Source organism: Felis catus, chromosome C1 (genome assembly GCF_018350175.1).
Source record: "Felis catus isolate Fca126 chromosome C1, F.catus_Fca126_mat1.0, whole genome shotgun sequence".
NCBI lineage: Eukaryota > Metazoa > Chordata > Mammalia > Carnivora > Felidae > Felis > Felis catus.
In genome coordinates this window covers 199,514,310-199,537,878 of record NC_058375.1, presented here as the reverse complement: position 1 = coordinate 199,537,878, position 23,569 = coordinate 199,514,310, and the positions used below count along the sequence as shown (strand labels likewise).

The 23,569-nt window shown below is 36.2% G+C and overlaps 1 protein-coding gene across 3 annotated transcripts in view; it reads left to right on the top strand.

The window, feature by feature from the left end:
- Positions 1-23,569, top strand: part of ABCA12 (ATP binding cassette subfamily A member 12) — a 286,404-nt gene that overhangs the window by 192,354 nt on the left and 70,481 nt on the right. For all 3 annotated transcript variants that reach the window (XM_019838640.2, XM_045034452.1, XM_019838638.2), the window contains 8 exons: positions 1,878-1,990; positions 6,408-6,483; positions 10,131-10,249; positions 11,350-11,456; positions 17,729-17,985; positions 18,088-18,200; positions 19,420-19,544; positions 21,384-21,557. In XM_019838640.2, the coding sequence (XP_019694199.2) occupies positions 1,878-1,990; positions 6,408-6,483; positions 10,131-10,249; positions 11,350-11,456; positions 17,729-17,985; positions 18,088-18,200; positions 19,420-19,544; positions 21,384-21,557 (1,084 nt within the window). The remainder of the gene's footprint in view (positions 1-1,877; positions 1,991-6,407; positions 6,484-10,130; positions 10,250-11,349; positions 11,457-17,728; positions 17,986-18,087; positions 18,201-19,419; positions 19,545-21,383; positions 21,558-23,569) is intronic.

Genomic DNA, 23,569 nt, shown 5'->3' with positions numbered 1-23,569 from the left:
TCTTTGAAGGTGTTACTGTGAAACAACCGATCAGGTGAGTTAGGCAGAGGGCCAATTTGGGAGAAAGCTAGTGGCAATCTATAACCTGAGACCATCTAACTAGTCTCCATGGTCAGAAAGTTTCAACACAAAGTCAGAACTGGGAGATTTTTAGGGCAAATATAAAATGCCTGAGGTATCCATTGCTATGTGTATAGAGCAGAGATGAAAAAAACACAGCCATGCCTCCTGGCCAGACACAATAACAGGTTAATAATGCTGTGGGCTCTGTGCAGAAATGTCCTGCCCTTCTCTCCAGCCATGTTGGGGCACAGTTTCTATGCCGGAGACAAGATGAAGAATAGAAAGAACATAAACTTTGAAATTAGACAAAATCAGCTGTACTTATGAATAACTGGATATTATGTAACTGTTAAAGTTTAGTTTTCCCATTGTAAAACAAGGCAAATAAAATGGACTCTATGGAATTATTAGAGGACTAAATAAAATTACATATATGCTTATATGCACATATACACATATCTATCTGTATACCTTATACTATGCTAGAAACTAGAAGATACTCAATTTACTTTTCTAAATACAGCTTTTATTCATAGCTAGGGAGCTGAAATTAAAATGATCTTAATCTATTAAAAATTTCAAAACTTGTAGAAAACCATGAAAGTGTATGCACATACTATATCTGTTGCTGGAATGAGCCTTTAGTTCACTAGGATACATAGGGAAAAACTATTAGTTCCATGTGTACATTTAACTTCACAATGGCAGATTGTTAATGAAGCCTATTGTTCTAGTTACTACTTATGTAAGTTAAAACATTGCCCTTGATTATTGATATAAATCACAGTATTTGGAAAATTCAGATGTACAATGACAGCTTTTTTTTAAATGTACTAATGACAATAAAGGGATAAAAAAGACATTTCTTAAGAAACAAATTGCTTTTTGAAAATGTAGAATGAACTCAAGCATCAGTGAATTTGCTGATTGGCCATCCCCAGTGCAGACCACCCATCTTATTTGTAACATAAAAACTCTAGGAAAATAGTGCCAGTTAGTCTGGATATTAATTTTGAGCCTCTCCTGGAGTAGTGCCTATGGGACACTTAGAGAATAGAATGCAGTCTTTAATTAGGGCAAGCTCCGTTTCTTTTTCAAAAACATTACCATTTGTCCAGCAACAGATAAATATTTATCAGATGCTTAAATAATTATTACTCCTGAAATGGGGTCCTTTCTCTGGACTTGATTTTTTTATTTTATTTTCTTTAGAGAGAGAGGGAGAGAGAGAGAGAGAGAGAGAGAGCACAAGGGAAAGGGGCAGAGGGGCAGAAGGAGAGAAAGAGAGAATCCTAAGCAGGCTCCTTGCTCAGTATGGAGCCCAATGTGGGGCTCAGTCACACAACTGGCACCATGGGCTGGGACCATGACCCGAGCCCAAATCAAGAATTGGACACTCAACCAATTGAGCCACCCAGGTGCCCCTAGGCTTGATTTTTAATAAAAATAATTTCCAGTATTTAAATTTTCCCTTAAATAGAAACAATGCCATCATTTCATTGGACATAGCTATTCCTAACCACTTATTTTTAAGTCTTAACAGAAACAATTGATGTGAACTTCACTCCCTTACTTTTAGGCCTTTGAGTCCTGATTCTTTAGAATCGGGGAAATGTAAAATGCTCTGTCTGGTTCAAGAACATTTTGGGGGTGTTTTCTGCATTAATAAACAAGTAATTAAACAACAAAAGCAGTATCTTGTCTTCTACGTTATAAGAATAATTTACTGTAGCCATTTTCTCCTTGAATAACCTTTGGTTTCTGTCTGCAAACCCTGACATGCAATCTGGTTTAATTGTTTTTTGACTCGTTAGCGCACTGCTGGTCGTGCAGAAGGTTTATCCACGTGTCACAACTAACGAAGGTTTCAAAACTCTCCATAAATCTGTTAAACATCTGTTGTACACTTTGGACTCCCCAGCTCAAGGTACTGTATTTCCATCTAACTATATCCAATTATGTGTCACAAAGCCTGTTAGAAATATTAAAAAAAAAACAGAATGCAACCAAAATAATCATTTATAGATAATATTCTTAGGTGGGCAAATTTGCCTCACCTAAATTTGGATCTCTTGCTAATCAAAGAAAATGAGAAATGGCTAGAAAAAAAGGCTGTGACTTTTTAGGATTTTTATTTGGGTGAAAATTATCTCTCTTAGCTTATAATACTGTGTTTATGCTTTGTATGGAAAGTAAATATTAGGACCAAGCCTCAATAAAAAGATTTCTACTACTTTTTGGAGCAAAAGCCTACATTCAATTGCACTATTTTTACCCTCATTTCCAAATATTGGCTTTCTAATCAGGATGAATCTTTCCTTGGTAAAAATATACCCTCAACCAGCCATCTTGAAAATACTTGATGGACATCAGAGTGTGAATATTGATATAAATCTGCTCTCATTCCCAGCAAGACAAGCTATAGCATGTTACTAGTGAGTCAGAAAATATCACCTTTGCATATACACAATAGCATTATATACCACACACATGGAAATACACAGATATATATACACACGGACACATATAGGCAAAGATTTAGGGCCATAAGGAATAAATACCTACTTTGAAGTACCAAGTACAATGTTTGGTTAGCATTTACCTCTTCTGAATGAGTTTAGAATTCTGTTTTCTCAGCTGAGTTTGTTAGCTTTCAAATATGTAGACTTTACCTTTGGATTACAAGTTAAGTATCCTGAGAGCATCAGGTCACAAGCTGATTGTTCATTATACTATTCCTCATTAAACTACTAGTTTTCATATGAATAGCAGGTTTTGATATTCTTCGAAGACTTCTCACTGGACAGTCTGACGTACTTTGGAAACCAATTTCTGTTAGGCTAGAGCATTTTTTTATATCTACAATTACAGAATTAATGACTAGTTTGCAAGCTTGATTGTGGTAACATTTAATGGTCTTGACAAACATTGGAAAAAATGCTTGCTCTTTAAATAAAAAGTCCAGGCCAGAAAACCAGACAGTACACCAACGAACACTAATTATGTCCTCTGTATTTTTTTATTTGCATTTTGAAGACTTGAGAATTTCAAGTTTCTTCGTACCACTCTTTCTTTTCATCTTCAGATTCATACCTTGTAATTATATAAAGTAAAGGGATAAAGTTAAAAACATTTTTACAAAGGACAAAAGCTCATCAGTGCCTTGCTAGAAGTCAGAGAAGCAATGCTTCTTATTAACTGAATTATCCAGACACTTTTCCTGGTGAACAGTACAACTCAGTTTTTCAATATTCACCAGTGGCCGTGTTTCATGTCTGTGAATATGCTAATGATTTGGGCATGTATTAAAACATGTCATTGGGCAGTCAAGTTGACAAGGAAATACATCAGAGAAATGTGTTGTTACTTATAAAATTTGAGGTGCTTACATGTGTTTGTTTTTTAATTTCCTATACTTGTGACTTCACCAGTCTGAGGATTAATGCAGTAGCATTAATATCAATTCCTGAAAGTCCTTAACCCCAAATCCCTACCTGCTTGAGCAGAAATTTTGTGGCCTTTGAAAAATTCTTCTAGGTATTTCTGGGAATCCTTCAGGGAACTCAAATTTGTCCTTGAAAGCTGAACCAGTGACCCTGGTTCAACAGTGCAGGGGTCTCTAGCCCCAAGTACAAATGCCTGCCATGATGCCCAGACCACCTTGTGCTTGGTCTTCATGACTTTCGGCAATATCCGTGAAACGAACACACTTCTCCTTTGGCTTTATATTCAGTTAAGCTGGAGTGTGGTGATGTTTCATAGCATAGTTGCTTGGGTTCTCATGTATGACAGGGTCCAGATAGCTTTGAAAATCTCATGCCACTCTTTTGAAGAAGGAAAATAAGAGATAGTACCTTTTGTGTCAATGCTAAGTGCTTTACTACCTTAAATCACTGTTCTCATGAAAATAAGTCCATGAGATAGAATTATCATTCTATTTTACAGACAAGGAAACTGAGGCAAAGGGAGGCTGGGCACTTTGCCTATGCTGTCCACCCAGCAAGTGGCTGAACTGAGATTAGATCTCTGTGTTCCCAAAGCCAGTTGACTTGAGTTCTTTGCCAGACGGCCTTACTCACATTTACTTTCTGGGACATACACACTTGATTCCAGGCTATTTCTTGGGGTCATGCAAGTACCTGCTACCATCAGACCTCAGAACGGCTTCCATTTTCAGCCACTGTGGAGTTTGATTCACCATGTCAATTCCTTTCCACATAAGTTTTTCAACAGGCATGCCCCCATTCCTCTCTCCACTCTGCTTTTTACAGACCTTTCTGTCTGTCTGTGATCCAACACACTTCAAGTTTTCTTTAGGAGACTTCTCAGCAACCATGAAAATATGAAGATTCTAATAAACAGAAAGATTGTCCCCTACTTCCTGTCTTAATTCTCAGCTCTGCCCCAGTGAAGATCCCTGCCTCACAGCTAATAAGCTTTAGTATTTCCATTTATAAACACCAAGTTTTGAGAGCAGGGATTATCTTTGTGACTCATTGAAGTTTGCTCTTTGACAAAGTAGTAAATTATATGAAATTACTTCTTGAAGTAGAAACCCATCTTTACTAATGAAAAGAGGTTATCTGTGCACTAGATTTCTTTCTATGTCTGTGGGTACCATTTTCAATTATATCTAATCCTACAAATAAAAACAGAAGTGAAGTAAAATATCACTTTTTAAAGATCTGTAAAGGTTTCCACTTCATTAAAGCCTATTTAGTACATTATTTCTTCTAAGATATTTTATAGTTCAGGGGAAATGTCCCTAGTCAACATCAGGGCCAAGTCTATCATTGATATGTAAAATTTCTGTTAGTCACACATTTTAACAGCTTGATGAGGAAGAGAAACTCAGTAACCACATAGTATACAAATGCCAATAAACCTGCTCAGAATTACATAAGAATTCAAACTTAGCAAGATTTGATCTTGGAAAAATGGTTTATATTCTTTTACATTGCAATGTAGAAATATCAACAGAGACCTATCCTTGATTCTTCTATATATGCATGCCAAGAAATAATAGGTACTACCATTATTAATTAGGTTTATTTATTCTGGATATGTTCATTCTTGGTTCTTTAACTCACTGATACATTGCTATCGCTAGAGCAGTAATATTAGCTGCACCTTGAGTGGAGCACTGGAAAATTCTGCTCTGCTGAACAGGTAAACTGAAAAAGCCCCTGTGCTAGATACTAGTGATGGTGCAAATATTACTCATACACCACTGATACAGAGGTGGACAAGGAGGTCTTTCATTTAGTGATAGTCTTTTTCACGCCCATACTAATTTAAATCAACTCAGTGATCAGCACCAGAAAAGTATGGATGATTGCATACATTTGCAGTAGGACCTTTATAGAAGGCTTTAGGACACACTAACTAGGGACAGTGAGAGAACTATCAATGCTTACTAGTAATAAAATATCTGATTGAAAGAGATTAGATCAGTGTTAAAAAATACCAGCACTGAAATATACTGGATTATAAGGAGTAAGTAGTGTCTCCAGAGAAGATGGAAAGACTTGATACCTTTTCCCTGAAGGGGCTGAATGAAAGCCTTGGATTTATGATTTTTATTTATGCAGTAGCCATTAAAAGTACTCTCATGTTCAATTTTTCATGTGAATTCTGTTGCTCACTTATTCTTTTTATGATACAGTGTTATGTGGCAAGCGGAATCAGAGACCTATTTAACTCCGAGGGGCAATTCACAGTGTTGAATTAGACATTCCCATATGGTTTCCATTAGTTAGCGATTGCCTCCCATACTTTGAACCTTCATATTATTTGAGACCACTCAGAATGGTTCTGTTAATATGAGCCAATTTGCATTCACAGCTGCATTCAGTTGAAATCAGTGGCTGCTTTTTGAAAGATGGAAAATATAGATTAGTGATAGCAGATGTTTCCTAAGGCTATATTCTTGACAACTGAAAGCAAAAAAATCCAGTGACCTGTAAGACTGAAATTGGCCTCATTTGATTAACAAATCACGTGGTAGACAATGTGCATTATAGTATTCAAGAGTCATCTATGCATACAGCTTTTAGGATAAAATAATGTAATGTTTTGACAAATGGAGAAAGAAGTTCTTAGAGATGCATGTGCTTGACCATTAGGGTTTTCTGATTAGCAGGCATCTATTACCTATAAATATCCTGAATGTCTCCAACAAAAAGAGCATAGACATCTTTTGTAAAACTCTTTGGAGAAAAATTCTGCAGATTTTTCTGTATTTTCTTCCCATTTATTTGACCTGTGATGATGTTTTGCTAAGAAAAATACTTCCTTGAAGCAAGCATGTTAAGTGTTCACCTATATAAATGTCATTTCTTTAGGTGGCTCTGGAAACACAACACATGTGTGGAGTGAGGAAGATGAGCAGTTATTATCCCCAAGCAGCCTGGCTGCACAGTAAGTCTTTCTTTGCTGTTGGTCTGTTGGTTTGTTTCTAAGTTGGTAGGTAACTTGTCTGAATAAGCAATCAACACAAGTTATAAACATAATTCTTTTATCAATTTGTAAGACTTTGAAACAGAAAAATTCACTATTGACTGACCAAAGAAAAGGACATAGTTGGAAATATAGTAAAGTCAAGACTTATTTTCTCATATTACCCAGTGACCCTTGGGTAATGCGGCATGAGCATCTCCTGTTTAGTTGTAACAGTGTGTCCTGTCTGGATTGGTTGCCTTATGTTTCTGAGGAAAATCTAGATAGAGGTCCAGTTTCCAACTTCTTTAAGGTCTTTCATTATGAAAGACAGATAAGCATCCAATTTTTCATATCATGATGTATTTTGGTTTGAAAAATCACAGTATTTCTCATGCCAGTCAAGGTAATACAAAATTGGTTTGCTTCCCTAGCATTCGCATAGGTAAAACTGTTTATAGATAATATAATTTTGTACTCTTATTGGGGCATGTAAATATGTTGTCTCAGAAATAGGCAGTGGAAATGACAGCAGCCTTGGCTTCTAAAGACCATTAATGTAAGCAGTGCCCTGAAGTAACTGTAATAATCATGATAGAAAATGCATGCGGTTGCCTGTAGAAGCTGACTGAAGTGAATTCCTATAGCTCAAGGCAAATCTAGGGATTAGATGGCCTGTTATGTAAAGGTTGTTTTGGCCTGATAAATTATACTATTGAAATTGTTTGACTTTAGTCCCAAAGGATATATTTCTGTGCTGATGGAAATTTGTACAAATAAAATCAAATAGTAGGACTTATTTTTAGCCATTTTTTTTTCTAAAATAGGATCTATGCAGTTGTTTATAAACTTTCTATCATTTAATGAGAAGCTGTCAACTCTGGGTAAATTCTAGGGAAATCCCTTCCATAAACAACCACCTCCTATTTCTGCTCCCACCGTTCTCCTCCTCTACGGTGGCTGAACCTAGTGCTCCTTCCAGAGCAGTCAAGCAGCCTTGGGCAGTTTCCCCCTGGCTAGACCACCGTGTTCCAAATAGGCAGGTCTTTGAAACATATTCCCTATATAGCCATCAAAAATATATTTCTTAAAACCTTTGAACTGAGACAACTGGATGCTTATTGTTGAAACCAGGTACCTTTCTCAGAGCCTTGAGGCATCCATAGCATTGATGATGCTAGCACTTCAGACCACAAATTCCACAGTGTAGTTGTTGATAGCTAGCTGACAGTTTATTAGGAAGAATTCAATACTTTTAACATGGCTCCTGTTGAGATTGATGAAGTTAAGGGAGTTCTTATCTTTGGACTTCCTTTCCATTCCCACTTTAAAATAATCACAGAGTGGCAATATTTGGCATAAAAGTTGTTTTAGTCAAGAATTTTCTAAAGAAGGCTGCTTGAAACATCTCTCCCTCATAACTCTTCTCCATCTTGATTAATTTTGTTCTAAGTTTATTATTTGTATCGTTCTGTGTGTGTGTGCATATATGCATGCTCACTCATGCACACACATAAACTCATCTTTTACCGCAAATATTCTTGGAAAGTAGGTAGGATTATGTACAAAAGATACATAAATTAAATGGTTTATAAGAATAATTGGATGCTTATGCTAAAGCAGTGGCATGTAGATGTGGAATCTTAATTTGGGGAGTATATTAAATCCAATCATCAAAATCTTGGCAATCAAATGTTCTTTCTGAAACTAAGAGAAATGGCTTAGATGATATTTCAAGGTCAGTTTTCGTGTAACATTCTTCTACTTCTTCTATTTTAAGCTTGAAAATTCACCATGAGAATCCCTTGTGTCATTCCATACTAGAAGGTTAAACTGATATTTTGCTATTGAGCACTGTACTAGGATGCAAATGGCTCAGTGCTATACTAAGTACTACAGAGAAAAAGACAAACACAAAAGAAAGACAGTATTGGCGGGAGAGAGTCTGGCCAGGGAAATGCCTAAGAAAAAGCAAGAGGGCTTGGAAATGGTTACTTTTTTTTTTTTTTTATGTGGAGGCTATCAGCTGTATTTAAATGGAGGTTAGCTATCTGACCAATTATCTCTGCTCTGACTGCCAAATTAGAGACTTTTCTTGCCATAGATTTTTTCTTTTTCTTTTTTTAGTTGTTTTTTTTTAAATATTTATTTTTGAGAGAGAGAGAGGGAGAGAGACAGTGAGTGAGTGGGGGAGGGGCAGAGAGAGAAGGAGATGCAGAATCCAAAGAAGGCTCCAGGCTCTGAGCTGTCAGCATAGAGCCTGACACAAGGCTCAAACTCACGAACCTGAGATCATGACTTGAGCCAAAATCAGACACTTAATTGACTGAGCCACCCAGGTGCTCTTGTTTTTTTTCTTTTTAAAGTTCTTCCAGGATCTGGTTGTATTAACCCACATCTAAATATCCTAAGAGTGCTTTAACGTTAATGAATACATTTTCTTATATGTTTCTAGCTACACCAGGATAAGTCTCTTCCATTAGTATTTGAATAAAATCTAAATTAAACATCTGACAGAACTAGTTAATTTGTGTATTGTGCAGTTTGATGCAAAGCAGATGGTCCCCAAATCAGCTGTTGACATTTATTCTATCTCTCCTGTACATAAAATTCAATCGGAGACACTAAGGGAAAACGTTACAAAACAAATAAGAGGCAGCCTAAGAGTTGAAGTGGCTGGGCATATGCAACACACACATACTTACTCACGTGAACTTATGCCTCAGAAATCTTAGGCTGTCTTCTCATATGCCAGTCACGGTGAAAGAAAACCTGAAAGTGGTTAATTTGAAAACATGGAATTGGTTGTTTAAAGGAAAACAAAAGGAACTTCATTGTTGTTAGATCCCCTATTTTTAAAATCACAATTAAATAAATTTAAATTTATTTGAAGAATGTTATAGGTGGATGGGATTAGCAGATCAATTCAGCCCTCTACCTTTCATTTGACAAGAGAAGAAACTGAGACCCAGAGGGGGGTTGGCAGACTTAAAGGTGGGGGAGAGAAAAAGGAAAAGAAAATCTACAAGACTCACTGGTTGTACTTACATTGAAAATTATTCATTGTTAATAAAAAAGGAAGAAAAGAAAAGAAAAATTATTCATTGTTTATCTGAAATTCAGGCTTAAGTAGGAGTCCTATACTTCATCTGACAACTCTAGCCCAGTAATTTTTTTCTTTCATATGAATGTGCCTAGAAATAATCTTAAGATCACTTATCATTGGATATTAAAATAATTAAATATAATGGTAATGCCCATGGAAAGGTAAATGCTCAGAGGATGAAGAACCAGTGTGTACTTAGGTTGTATGAAGGAAGATATTCTACTTCATAGTGTTTTAATGCCCAAGTCAACCAATGTGCAAGTCAGCCACTGCGCAAGTCAACCACTGTCCAAGTCAGCCACTGCCCAAGTCAACCACTGCCCAAGGCAGCCACTGCCCAAGTCAACCGCTGCCCAAGTCAGCCACTGCCCAAGTCAACCACTGCCCAAGTCAGCCAATGCCCAAGTCAACCAATGCCCAAGTCATTCATTGCTAAATAACCAACAGCTTAAATGACCTCAACAAAATAGCTTTGTTCTATTTTTATGTGACTTAATTTATATATTCTTTTCTAATTCTATAGGCTTCTAATACTGGAAAATTTTGAAGATGCTCTCTTAAATATATCAGCAGATAGTCCTTATATTCCTTACTTGGCATGTGTGAGAAATGTCACTGACAATTTGGCCAGGGGATCACAAGGTAATACTCTTCTTAGTAGTCAAAATGCTGCTTATGGTTCTAATTCTATTATAAAGTAGTATTTTAAGACATTTGCTTAAAAAATAGAGAAAAAAGCTTTTAAAAGATCTTAGTTTCCATATGCGTGAGTTTCAGTTTGGTAGTTTGATATATAAAGGGAATATCTAATTGTATTATTAATACAATATCTAATTATATTATTAATATGTATTATTAATACGTTATTACTTTTGTTCCTGCTGCTAGTACCACCTGGCTTCCTGGACAGACTTTAATGTATGATGGCCATGTAACAGAGAGTATGACAATGGCCACCCAGACATACTTGCCAAGTTTCTAGAATTATTAGTAGTTCACCTAACCCTTCATGGCGTTTTCTGTGCCCTTAATAGCCTTAGTTATCAAAAAGTAATGAGAAATGATAATATTGACTTCTAAAAAGCAGGTGTAAATTACATAAACAAAGGATTTTTTTGTGGCAGACTGGTTTTACTTTCCACCCTTACACACTGTATTTTCAATTTTCTGCCTACATAGACAACCATGAAGATGACATTTAATCAAATATTTCTTTTCCTTTTTAAAGAAAAATATCAATTTTCTCACATTTTTCTAGAGATATGCATTCACTTTCCCCACACCAAAATAGTTTTTTGAGACCTAATGGTAGGCAAATAGCGTAACAAGTATTTAAGTGTGGTCTTTGTTTACTAGCCATGAGTTAATCAAGGTGGGAAGGGCATGTCTGTGTCACAGTGATTATACAATCTATTCTCCCCCAAACACTTCAACTTAACAGTATATCCAAAAGTCAGAAATAAAAGCATACTCAGTTCACAAGAGCCCAAAGTGCGTAGCACCTTTGCTAGAAATATTTTTGTCTCTAAGCAGAGTATCTATGAATATTTTAAAAATAATGAACTCTGTAGTCTGCATGGTTCAAGGAAAGGTTAAATTTTCACTTGTCCTATATTTAGATTGAATGAGGCCATTATCTTAGGAAAAACTTGGCAATAAATTAGGATAAAGGTGTTTTTCAAATGGGTTTCCTAAATGACCTTGCAGTTCACATAAGGTAACTCTTCTCTCTTCCTTTACAGAAAATTTAAGACTCCTGCAGTCCATAATTTCATTTAAAATATCTTTTCTTCAAAATGGTTTTTATGAGGATTACTTGTCTTCAGTTCCTGAAGTCGTGAAATCAAAAGTAAGCCATGAAAGAAAAAATAAATAAATAAACCTCTACATTTCCTGTAATACTCTGGCAAGATGTATTTTCAGTTTAAAGTTTTTTTTTTTAAGTTTATTCATTTTGAAAGAAAGAGATCGTGAGCAGGGGAGAGGCAGAGAGAGAGACGGAGAGAGAAAATCCCAAGCAGGCTCCCTGCTGTCAGTATAGAGCCCAATGACACGGGGCTCAAACTCATGAACCATGAGATCATGATGTGAGCTGAAATCAAAAGTTGGAAACTTAACCGACTAAGCTACCTACGTGCCCCAAGATGTATTTTCAGTTTAAAATTTTAAATCTGTATGTTCATAAATATTGGTCCTATTTTGACTAGGTTAATGCTAGAAAAGGGGCACAAAAGTGTTTTTGTGCTATAAAATGGCATTTTGTTTTTAATTAACAGATATCTCTGAGTGAAATGACCCATAAGAGCCTAATTACAATATTCACATACATAAAGGAATGACTAATAATATAGCTATCTCATTAAGCTTCATAATTTCAAAAAAATATTCAAAATATAATTTCTAACTTGAGATGTCCTCAGTTTTTAAAACTATGAAAGTTGATTTTAAAAGCTGATGTTTAGACTTAGCAGTGTGCAGAAATCTCAGAAGTAGACTAACCTTATTTTTATTGTCATCAAAAGCAGAAACCAATAAATCACATTAAGATGTATGATATTTAGGGCTCCTGAGTGGCTCAGTCAGTTAAGCGCCTGACTCTTGATTTTGGTTCAGGTCATGATCTCACAGTTAATGAGTTGAAGCCTCACATCAGGCCCCCCGCTGACAGTGCAGAGTCTGGGATTCTCTCTCTCCCTTTCCCTCTGTCCCTCCCCTGCTCTCTCTCTCTCTCTCAAAAATAAATAAACTTAAAAAAAGATGTATGATATTAAACAGAGGGGGGAAGGCAACAGAAAAAAAGTTTGTGATCTCTGAGGTTTCAGTTGGTTCATGTTTATCTATCATTCTTTGCCTAGCTCGTGCATATACTGTATAAGTTATCATGATATTCACTTCATTTCTTAAATAACCCTATTAAAATTTGAAAACAGTTTTCCTAGTAACAACAGCAGTTTAATTGAATTTATGTAGGCAGGGATAAAGCAAAATTAGAACTGGTTTATTCAGGGCAAGCAAGATGACTTTCTGTATAGTCAACATGGTCTAATTAAGCAAGCATCCAAAACATATGTCCATGTGTATTACAAGTAAGTATGCTAGTTAGATTACATACATTTTTTCCTAGTCTTCTACACAAATCAAAATTTCTAATGTACTTAATTTAGCACTATCTTAATTTGTTTGTGCAAATGAGAAGGAAGTTATGCATTCATCTGGAAAATTCCTACTCATCCTTCAAGGACAAGTTTAAATGTCACTTCTACAATATTAGAGTATTGCCTTTCTCCCTGTTGCCCAACCAAGATAATGGCTTTGTGTGCACATAATATTTATCCATTCATTCATTCTATTCATCATCTGTGGTCCCATAGCACTAATCTGTTTATTTAAAAGACATAATCTCTAACCCCAAAGTCCTTATAGCAATCCAGGGTAGCAGATGGAAAAGCAGACCAATAATTATAACACAGTGAGATAAGTGTTGTGGTATGTGGATGGACAGGAGTCTGTGTAGGGAGGTGGGATATTTAACTCTGATTATAGGGGATGGAGGTGAGGAGAAGACATTTCATAGAGGAGATAATGCTTACTCTTGCAGGCTGTGTAGGACTAGGTTACAGTCCTACATGCCAGACATAGAGCCCTGCATTTGTTAAGACAGAGGTATGATCCTGAAGACAGATACAGGTTATCTGTAGTCATGTGTCCAGCTGGAGCAGAAGGAAAGGCGGCTACAGAGAGACTGGGCCCAGATCCCAAAGGCCTCTTTTGACTTAGTCAAGGAGTTTGAATCTGATCTGGAAAGTTGTGCATTTGAAGATGACATTTGCATTTTAGAAAGAGATCTATCTAGGAAAATTATGGAAGTCAGGTTGGAGGAAAGCCAAGTAGGTGATTTTTGCAGTAACCTAAGCAGGAGGTGAGGCCCTGCACTATGTCAGTGGCAGAGAATAAAAGGAAGAGACAGTTTCAAGAGTGTTATGGGAAGTTAGGTGACACAACATGGCAGCCAGTGAGGTGTGAGGCATAAGAAAGAGGAGTCTGATAACAGATTTCTGGCTATTGGAACTTATTACTTCACATTATAGTTGTGTAAATAAGGTCCATTTCCATCGCTTTAGAGTGTGAACTCTGATAAAATTATGCGTTCTACATCTCTAAAGCCCCACATCAAGCACATAGTAGATGCTTAAGACAACTCATGGATGTATGAACAAATGAGGGTGCTAAAGTAGAGCCCTGGTGATGTAAAGAGTTCTGGTGATGTAACTGTGTTACCAGGACAGTTATTCATTGTAGTTCTCAACTTGTGAAGTAACCGGTCAGCACAAAATATACAGCAGGGAAATTGAAACAACACATTTTCAATCATTTACACTAATGGAATGGGAAATAGATGTAAGAATAATTTAAAACAGCATCCACATTTTGGATATACTGCTCCTCTTGAGGGTTACATTATAAAAAATGTTCTAGAAGCCACAGATGTGGAAATAAACTGCAATCCTGTCCCTTGGGTAGAAAATCCATTGTCATTTACAGCAAGCATGGCTGCTATCTGCAATTGACAGAATCCATACATTCCAAGACTACAAGCTCTGTCAGGAACATTGCTAACATCCCTTCCTATGGTATTCTCAGCACCTGGCATATAGTCTGACATGGGGAAAATATTCAGTACATATAACTGAAAGAATGAAGACAAATTCCTAGAGATGATTTAAATTCCCTGCTTTGCCTTCTCTGGTAATTAGTATCTTAATTGTGACAGTCAAGGCCTACCCATTCCAAAACTTTATTCATGGTATTTCTAAGAAGGTTTAGACCCTCCAAAATGTCAAATGCCTGCCATTCAAAGGTGACTTTTTCTTCTGTTCCTACCCCTCTTTTCTAGCCCTAACATTGCACTCTTCTTGAGCTTTTGTGTTTTCTACTCCTTTCATTGTGGGGAGGTTAACTTCCTGGTTGGGGAACTATACGTAAAGTGGATATTCTGCCCATGTTGGGCAGAAATGTGGGCAACACAATATTTTTATTGTGACATCTTTAAATTTTTAAATAGGTTCCTTTTCCCCTGCATTTACTTGCCAAGGGCCCAGGAGCATTGCTGTTTTATCCTTTTTATGCCTATGATATTTTGAAGTCTTATTTAAATGTAGCTTACATCTGACTCAGATGCATTTGGGGACCATGGCCCTGGGGAATTCAGTCACAGCTGGACCTGGAGTTAGTTATGGTTCATTGTTAAAGTTTAGATCTGAGCACTTACTCACTTTGTGGACCAGGGTCATGACAAAGGAGAGAAGGACTGTATATGAGGCGCTGACAACCTACATTCTAGATTTGACACATACTTTTGAAGAGAGGATTTTAATTCTCTGAATTTTTGATTGATTATTAATGATCCATGAAGCTTCTAAATGTTTAATGCATGTATTGCTTTTAGAAGAAAGTAGTAAATAATGACAAATACTAAATGACCGTTGGGTTATTCTTTGATAGATGTGCCCCACAATGCATTCCACATCATTGACCCTGAATTAAATTCTTATTTCAGAGAACCAATTTTATTTCAGTAGCATGGTTAGATTTCCGATTTCTCCTTCATTAACTTATATCTTATCAACCAAGATTACACTGTATAGACTTTTACGGGTTTCTCATACATGTATGTTAAACTTGCAACTAAAAAATATATTTGGTCTCTACTAAGTAAAAATCATTCACATTTACTATGCCCTCAAAGCTCAATTGAAACAAATATATTGGGCTACTGGTATTTATCCTTTTTTTAAGAAATCATTAAAACTCAGAGTAACTGGATGGTTAGTTGGTTAAACATCCGACTGTTGATTTTGGCTCAGGTCATGATCTCATGGTTCATGAGTTTGAACCCCATGTCAGACTCTGAGCTGACAGTGTGGAGCCTGGTTGGGATTCTAAATCTCTCTCTCTCTCTCTCTCTCTCTCTCTCTCTCTCTCTCTTTCACTCCCCCCCCCCATTCACACTCTCTGTCTCTCTCAAAATAAATAAATAAACTTTATTTTAAAAAAATCACTAAAAGCCATTGGAGTACATGGCAGGGAGGCTTGGTTTTGTTTATTAAAAGGTTAATCATGTCTAGTATTTGGAAAGAAAGGAATAGAGTGGCAAACATGTAGTTTGAGCTGGTAACAATTGGGCCTGTAATGGAAATTTTCTCATAGCAATAAGACAGGTGAGTAGAAGTTTAATATGCATGAGGCCATTTTAGATAGTTCTAAGCCAGGAGTCAATTAGAATATTAAATACAGTAAAAAATAGACCAATGATATTTACTATCTAGGATGATCAGTGTTTAATTACTACTGCCTACATGCAGTTACTATAAATCTTTCATCTAAGACATCATTGTATCTTTCCCATTTGATATATGGAAAGAAACATCCCTAAACATTTGCCTGTATCATAAAATATTTCATTTCTATCAAAATGCAACTTCTAATTGAAAATTGAGTTGCAATGAATGACACATATATTTGCTTCTTGAGATGTTGCTCCAAATTATTCAGCCTCTTAAAAGGAATAGCTCCAGGGTAGCTTCCAAGCACGACAGAACTTTCCAGCACTTTCACAGAACAAAGGCATCCAGTTTCCCTCAGTAGGTAAGAGGGCAGACGATAATGTCCAAAACACTGCAGACACTTCTGAAAAACCAAGTGTATTCCCATCCATATTTTAAATGCAGTCTTATTGAAATGCATGTGATTCACATGCTGTAGTTTGTAAAAGGCTGTTTTCTTGTCAATTAAATTTTTTTTAATTGTGGTAAAACACACGTAAAATAAACTTTACTACCGTAACCATTTTCAGCTGTACAGCTCGGTCTTGTTAAATACATCTACATTATTCTGCAACCAATCTCTAGAACTCTTTCAATCTTGTAATACTGAAACCTTATGCCATTACAATAACTCCTGTGCCTCTCTCCCCCCCATTCTGCTTTCTGCCACTATAAATGTGATTACTCTATATACTTCATTTAAGTGACCTCATCCAGTATTTGTCTTTTTGTGACTGGCTTCTTTCACACAGCACAGTTTCCTCAAAAGCCATCCATGTTGTCGCATATGTCAGAATTTCTTTTCTTTTGAAGGCTGAATAATAATATCCCATAGTATGTATGTACTACCATGTGTTTATCCATTCATCTGTCAGAGGATACTTGAGTTGTTTCCATCTCTTGGTTTTTGTGAATAATGACACGGGCGTGTAAGTATTTGTTTGAAACCTAGCTTTCAATACTTTTGTTGTATATACACAGAAGTGGGATTGCTGGATCATATGGTAATTTTATTTTCATTTTTGAGGAAACTCCATTCTGTGGCTGCATCATTTTATATTCCCACCAACAGTGCACGAGGGGTCTAATTTCTCCATATCCTTCCCGGCACTTATAATTTTCTTTCTTTCCTTTTTACTTACAGTAGTTATCCTAATGCGTATGAGGAAAAGACCCTTTTTGAAGTTCCAAGCCAAACCTGCTTTGCTCTCTGCTTTTCCACATGACTTAAAATACAAAGTAAAATATAAATTAGTTTAAGTATTTGTGATTTCAGTGAGATAAAACTGAACTACATCTTTTTAACCTTTGAATCTACGAGGTATGAGTACAGTTGGGAAATACAGGCCTATCAGGTCCAAAAGTTTTATAAAATTCTTAAGAAAATAATAAATCTAGGGGCACCTGGACTACTCATTCGGTTGAGTGTCTGACTTCAGCTCAGGCCATGATCTCGCAGTTTGTGAGTTCAAGCCCCGAGTCGGGCTCTATGCTGACAGCTCGGAGCCTGGAGCCTGCTTCAAATTCTGTTTCCCTCTCTCTGTCTCTCCCCCGCTGGTGCTCTGTCTCCGTCTCTCTCTCAAAAATAAACAAACATTAAAAAAAAAAAGAAAATAATAAACCTCAAATGACAGGAAATAATGCTCTGTGGTAAAACTTGCCAAATGCTAACTAAATAAACACATATGCACAGTGTTGTTTTTTTGAAGTAAATCAATGTTGGTTGGCTATTTTCAACTACCAAATATTTACAGTAATGTAACCATTCTACTTCTCACTTCTTTTCTCTTCTGGAAAGCTGTCTCAGCTTCGAAACTTGACCGAACTTCTTTGTGAATCTGAAACCTTCAGTTCAATAGAGAGAATGTGCCAGCTCTCCGATATGAACTTTGGGAACCTATGTGAAGAAAGTGCGTTTCATGTGCAACTCCTTGAAGCAGCAGAGATTGGCACCGAAATAGCAACCAACTTACTGTACCGTGACAATATTCTATCTAAGAAACTGAGGGATTTGCTTACTGGGGATCCAAGCAAAATTAATTTAAATATGGATTGGTAAGTATCTGCACTGCCTTTTTCTTTGGTGAAAGAAATCCCTTCTCAAATAATTATGGATATGCTTAGATCGATTTTATCTTCTCTTCTGCTTTGTTTCAGGTTTCTAGAACAGGCATTGCAAATGAATTACTTGGAAAATATCACACGGTTAATGCCGACCATAGAAGCCATGATGCATGTCAATAACAGTGCAGACGCTTCTGAAAAACGAGGTGTTTCCCCATCCGTATTTTAAGTGCTGTCTTATAAGAATGCATGTGATTCTCATGCTGCAGTTTAAGAAAGGCTTTTTTGAAGTTCCCAACCAAACATACTTTGTATCTGCCCTCACACATGAGAAATATGAAGCTTTCAAATATGGTTACTTGTCTAAAATAAACACACAGAAAGCCAGCAGAGGATGAAATAGGGAAATTTGGTTTCACAGCAAAAAGATCTTCAAAATTTTAACTAGTTAAACCATTCACCTTTTATTTCTCTGATATATTAAAGTGCATTAGCTAGGATGGAATTTATTTACTTCTGGGAAAATAATCTGATTTAAAAAATAAAAAAGATGCGCTGCTGTCTATAGAAATCTCAATTCAGAACCTTCTATTAGTATTCTGAGCATGATGCATCATGCAATACGTTTCTTCTTTGCATAATACCTCAATACTGAAAAGAAAGGCATTCAGAGTTTTGGACAACAGGCAGCCACAAAATTGGAAGGGCACTAAGTCCAAAAATAAAGAGGGTATATTTGCATAAGGGAAACTTCATAAAGAAATCAAAGGATATTTGCAGAATGGAGATTATAATCTGCTAACATAAAGCCAAAATATTATTTGTTATGCATTAAATGACCCAGATATGAAATAATTATAATCACTGTCCTAAAAAAGTTTGAAGTTAAAAACATTCTATTTAAAGGTGAGGTAATGATTATTAAATCTCCTTTATAAACTCTAGTGTGCTGGGCAAAGTTAAGGAAAAATGCCCGGCAGTGTTATGTTATAGATTTAGCAGACCTGTCCTAAGTTGACAGTATTATATGATCTGAGGTTAAAAAGCATTTTGAATTTGTGTGATGTTTTAAATCAAATGGAGGGATGTATATTTAGTGCATTATGTGATCAAAGTCTGTGAGGAAATCATTTTTTTTTTTTTGAATCAACCTTGTGTTGTAGACACCTAAGGAAAATTTATAACCCAGAGCAATCTGTTACCTTGGGTCAATGATTTCATAATAGGAACAAGTCTAAATCAGATAGAAATAGATCCTAAAGATGCAGAGTTTGCCAAGACTGGGAGACATCTGTTCCTGACACAAGGCATATACGTTGAATGTATGTTTTAGTCTAGAAGGTTTCTTTAACGTTAGTATAATGACTTAAAAAGAATTACATTGCAACCAACATATGAGGTTGTTTTGTTGTTGTTTCCTTGTAGGTCAGTTAATAGAAATGTTTAAAAATGTTGAGTTGCTGAAAGAAGAACTGAGGAGAACAACAGGAATGTCCAGTAGGAGTGTGGACAGCCTGCTGGCCATTCCTATCCCTGATAGCAGAGCTGAGGTAAGGTGCAATAGATCTGTGCTTCCAGCCAGATTTTACAAGTTTAAATGATGTTTAGTATCTGTAAGCACTTCTCAGTAAAACATGGAGAAGTTGCATGCAAATCTGGTGATTTTTCCATGCGAATGATAAAATTAGGGTCCAAATTCCTAAGTGGAGTTAGAAGAAAAATCCTGAAGCAAGACGATTATCACTGTCTTGTCTTTTCTGTCTAGCCTTCCTTTTCCTTCCTCTTCCTGTCTTTGTCTTCTCCCTTTCCTTGCACCTAGATGGTCTTCTTAAATAAGTGGTGCCGTCAATAATTCTTCATATTTCCTATCACAATCATGTTTTCTGAGATAAATTTGCACAGTCTATTATGAGGACATCAAAGTCAGATTTCAGTAATCTAATTGGGAGAAAAAACCACCAGACCATTTACAGTTTGTTGAAACGAATACTCATCTTTGGTTTTTAAGAGTCGCAAGCAAGACAAGGCATAGTATGTAAAACAGATAGAATCCGGAGAACTCTGGGCAAGTTTGTAGGTATAGGAAAGATGTTTTGGTGTGAAAATGAATAATGTCATTTCCTCATAGGCTGATAATAGGGTTTTCCACTTGAACTGTCTTTTCTTTTATCCCTTTTCCAAGTCCATTGTCTGAAAATGTCATAGAAATTTTCCGAAAGAACTGCAGAGCTTAAGGCCACATCCATTCAGAACTTACGTGTGACAGGGTGTGTCATTCTAAGCACAGTGCAGCTATTCTCCCATATTGGATAAAGTTTGTGGAAAGCCTTTAAGACTGCTTTTGGGAAATATGTAGGTTTGCTTGTGTCCTGTTCATTGGTTCCCTCATACAAAAATTAAAACCGCTTTGCCTTCCCTTTTTTTCTCTTGTTCTATCAAATAGTAGTTCATTGACCTTTTCTCTTTGATCTCACCTTTTGCTCATTTTATCCTAAGATCTAATTTCAGCAATCAATGTGTTTGGCTTCTGAAGAGCAGGTTCATTTTAGTAAACAAAAATATGTAAATGGGGAGTATACATTCTTATTACTTTCAATAGGAAAGAGAGAAAAGTTCCAACAATTTTTTTTTAATGTTTATTTTGAGAGGGGGAAGAGGGACAGAAAGAGAGGGAGCGAGAATCCCAAGCAGAGTCCAATGCAGGATGCGAACTCACAAACCGTGAAATCATGACCTGAGCTAAAATCAAGAGTTGGATGCTTAACTAACTGACCCACCCAGGTGCCCCTCAACAATCTTAAATTTTGTAAACTTTTCTCTTGATTTCAACTCAATGGCAATAGAGATGACTTCTGTCTTCTCATATTCATGCCTCACTTTTCACACACCATTACTGTCCAGGACAGTTGATTCATATTATTATCCAATTCTAGGTGTTTTTTTTCTTTGCCCTTTATCTCTTGATGGAGATACCTTGAGATTATTATATAAGATTATAACTTCAAATAATTTTAAAAATGAAATTCAATTTGAATAAACTAAGTACATTTTATAGGGAAAATGAGTCTTAAGCTAATATTTTTCCCAAACTTAACTCCAGATCAATTCTTGGTACCATCATTCAACCAGTTGTTCAAATGAGAAATCTCAGAATCATCACAGACACTTCTTTGACTCTTTTTCTCAATCTTGTTTCTTAAGCTTTCCACTGGACAATGAGCTGTCTATAGTTTTATTGGTGGTGATTAGTGGTTTAAATGGAAAAAAAAATTTTTTTATTTGGAGGACAATTTATCATATTTTTAAGTGAAGTAAAGAAAAACCTTTATGTTAAGAGCTAGCTCTCAAAGGATTCACAGCTAAAATATTTTTCTTCCTCCAACTTGCAGATTATTTCTCGTGTGTTCTGGTTGCATTCTTGTGATGCTAATATGACCTATTCCAAAATGGAGGATGTGATGAAGGAGTTCTGCAACCTGTCTGTTCCAGAAAGATCCCGTCAGTCTTACCTCATTGGACTCACCCTTCTGCACTACTTGGACATTTACAACTTCACATACAAGGCAAGTTTCTGTTGATGAAATATTTTATATTCACAGTTTAGAATAAAAATATTTGATTGCATGAGTATGCTCTCTGATACTCTAATGAATAAGATCCATTTATACAGCTTTTGGAATTATAACTTTATTTTAGAGCTAAATAGGACCTTAGAGATCATATACTGCATATTTGCACATTTTATAAATGGGAAATTAATATTATTGCCTTATTAACTCTCAGTTTGTATATCCAAGACCAGGTATTAAATTTAATATATATTATACTAAAGTATGAGATACAAATGTGTGTGTGTGTGTGTGTGTGTGTGTATTTTTTTACAGTGAACAAGCATTAATTTGGTAGAATAATAAAGATTAAAGCAAATTTTTTAAGAAAGTGAAGATTTGTTTGATGTTAAAAATTTGTATGTGTTTTTTCCATCAATTTAGAAAGAGGCTACTGTTACTCAGGCAGTAGAATAAAATAAATGGATCATTATCAGAACTTAGAAAAGTCAGCAATGACTTCATCTTACAATAAGTGCATGCTTTATAAGTGCTTATGTAACACCAAACTGAAAGAAAAATATAAACACAAGAAAATTAAACATCTATGTTCACCCACATCTATACTAGATCAAAAATATTTACATATTATTGAAAACATTGCAAAAAGTGTTTTTCTCTTTACAGTAAGAAGAACCAGAAGCAATTTGGGTGACATATGTTGTTGAGACATTATAGAAAAGGGGATGAAAATGTTTTAGGACTAGTTATCAGTAATCCTGTTCTGGATTATCATTTTCCATACCTATCTTTCTGTGGTGGCCTCTTTTTTTTTTTTTTTCAATGTTTATTTATTTTAGAGAGAGAGAGAGAGTATGTGTGTGTGAGTAAGGGAGGGGCAGAGACAGAGAGGGAGACACAGAATCTGAAGCAGGCTCTAGGCTCTGAGCTGTCAGCACAGAGACCCATGTGGGGCTTTAACTCACAAACCATGAGATCATGACCCGAACCAAAGTCGGACGCTTAAACAACTGAGCCACCCAGGTACCCCTTCTGTGCTGGCCTCTTAACTGGGACTCCCTGCCTCCACACTTGTAACCTCCCCAATGCTACCCTTCCCTATCATTCTTAAACAGCCAGAGTGATCATTTTAAAACTTAAGTGACATTATGCCACCCCTCTGCTCATCACCTTCCAGTGGCTCCCCATTCTATTCAGGTAAACCCCCCAGATCCTACAGGATCCCCATAATCTGCAAACCCCCTTCCCATCTGTGAAATTCTCTTTCCTCCATGGTATCTCCTGGGGCCCATAGCTGCTATGTGGAACCACCCAATACTTCAAATGCCAGGAATAGTGCCAGGCCCATAAAGGCACTCAGCAAATACCCAGTAATTATACAAATGGTTATGTTCCGTAAACTATGACTTCAAATGCATATGAAGTGAAATTATTAATTCTGTTCATCTCAAATTTTATTTTTTAATTTTTTTCATCTAAAATTTTAATTCTTATTTTATAATGCCTCTGCAGAACAGATACCAAACCAAACATTTTTTGTTGAGTCTAGTAGTTAAATATGTACCTTTGACAAACAGAAGACCATTCCTACCTCTTTTAGGTGTTGCAAAGAAAAATAACTAAAAATTACTCATCATTAGTCCATTTATTTCACATCAGTGTAAGAATGCCAAGAATTTGGGTAGCACTGGAAGAAAAACTGAAATGTTGATTTCAATTTAGAAAAAAACATGACTGTAATTAATAGCTGTGCTAATGAGGTATCTGTGTCTTCAAGATATCTCTCCAACTGCATCTTGTTCTCATAATGGTGGTCTTTGACTATCTTGGGCGTGTCAAGAACTGTCCCTCCTCATGGACCTCACACATCTTTCCCTCTACCTGTAACCTTCCTCTGCTTATTCTTTCTCTGGTTTGTTCTTTCTCTCCATTGCAAGGCCATACCGGAAAGAAAGGTCTTTTTTGATTCTTAGCTAAACTCCCTGTACCCCCTCATATTCCCCCAG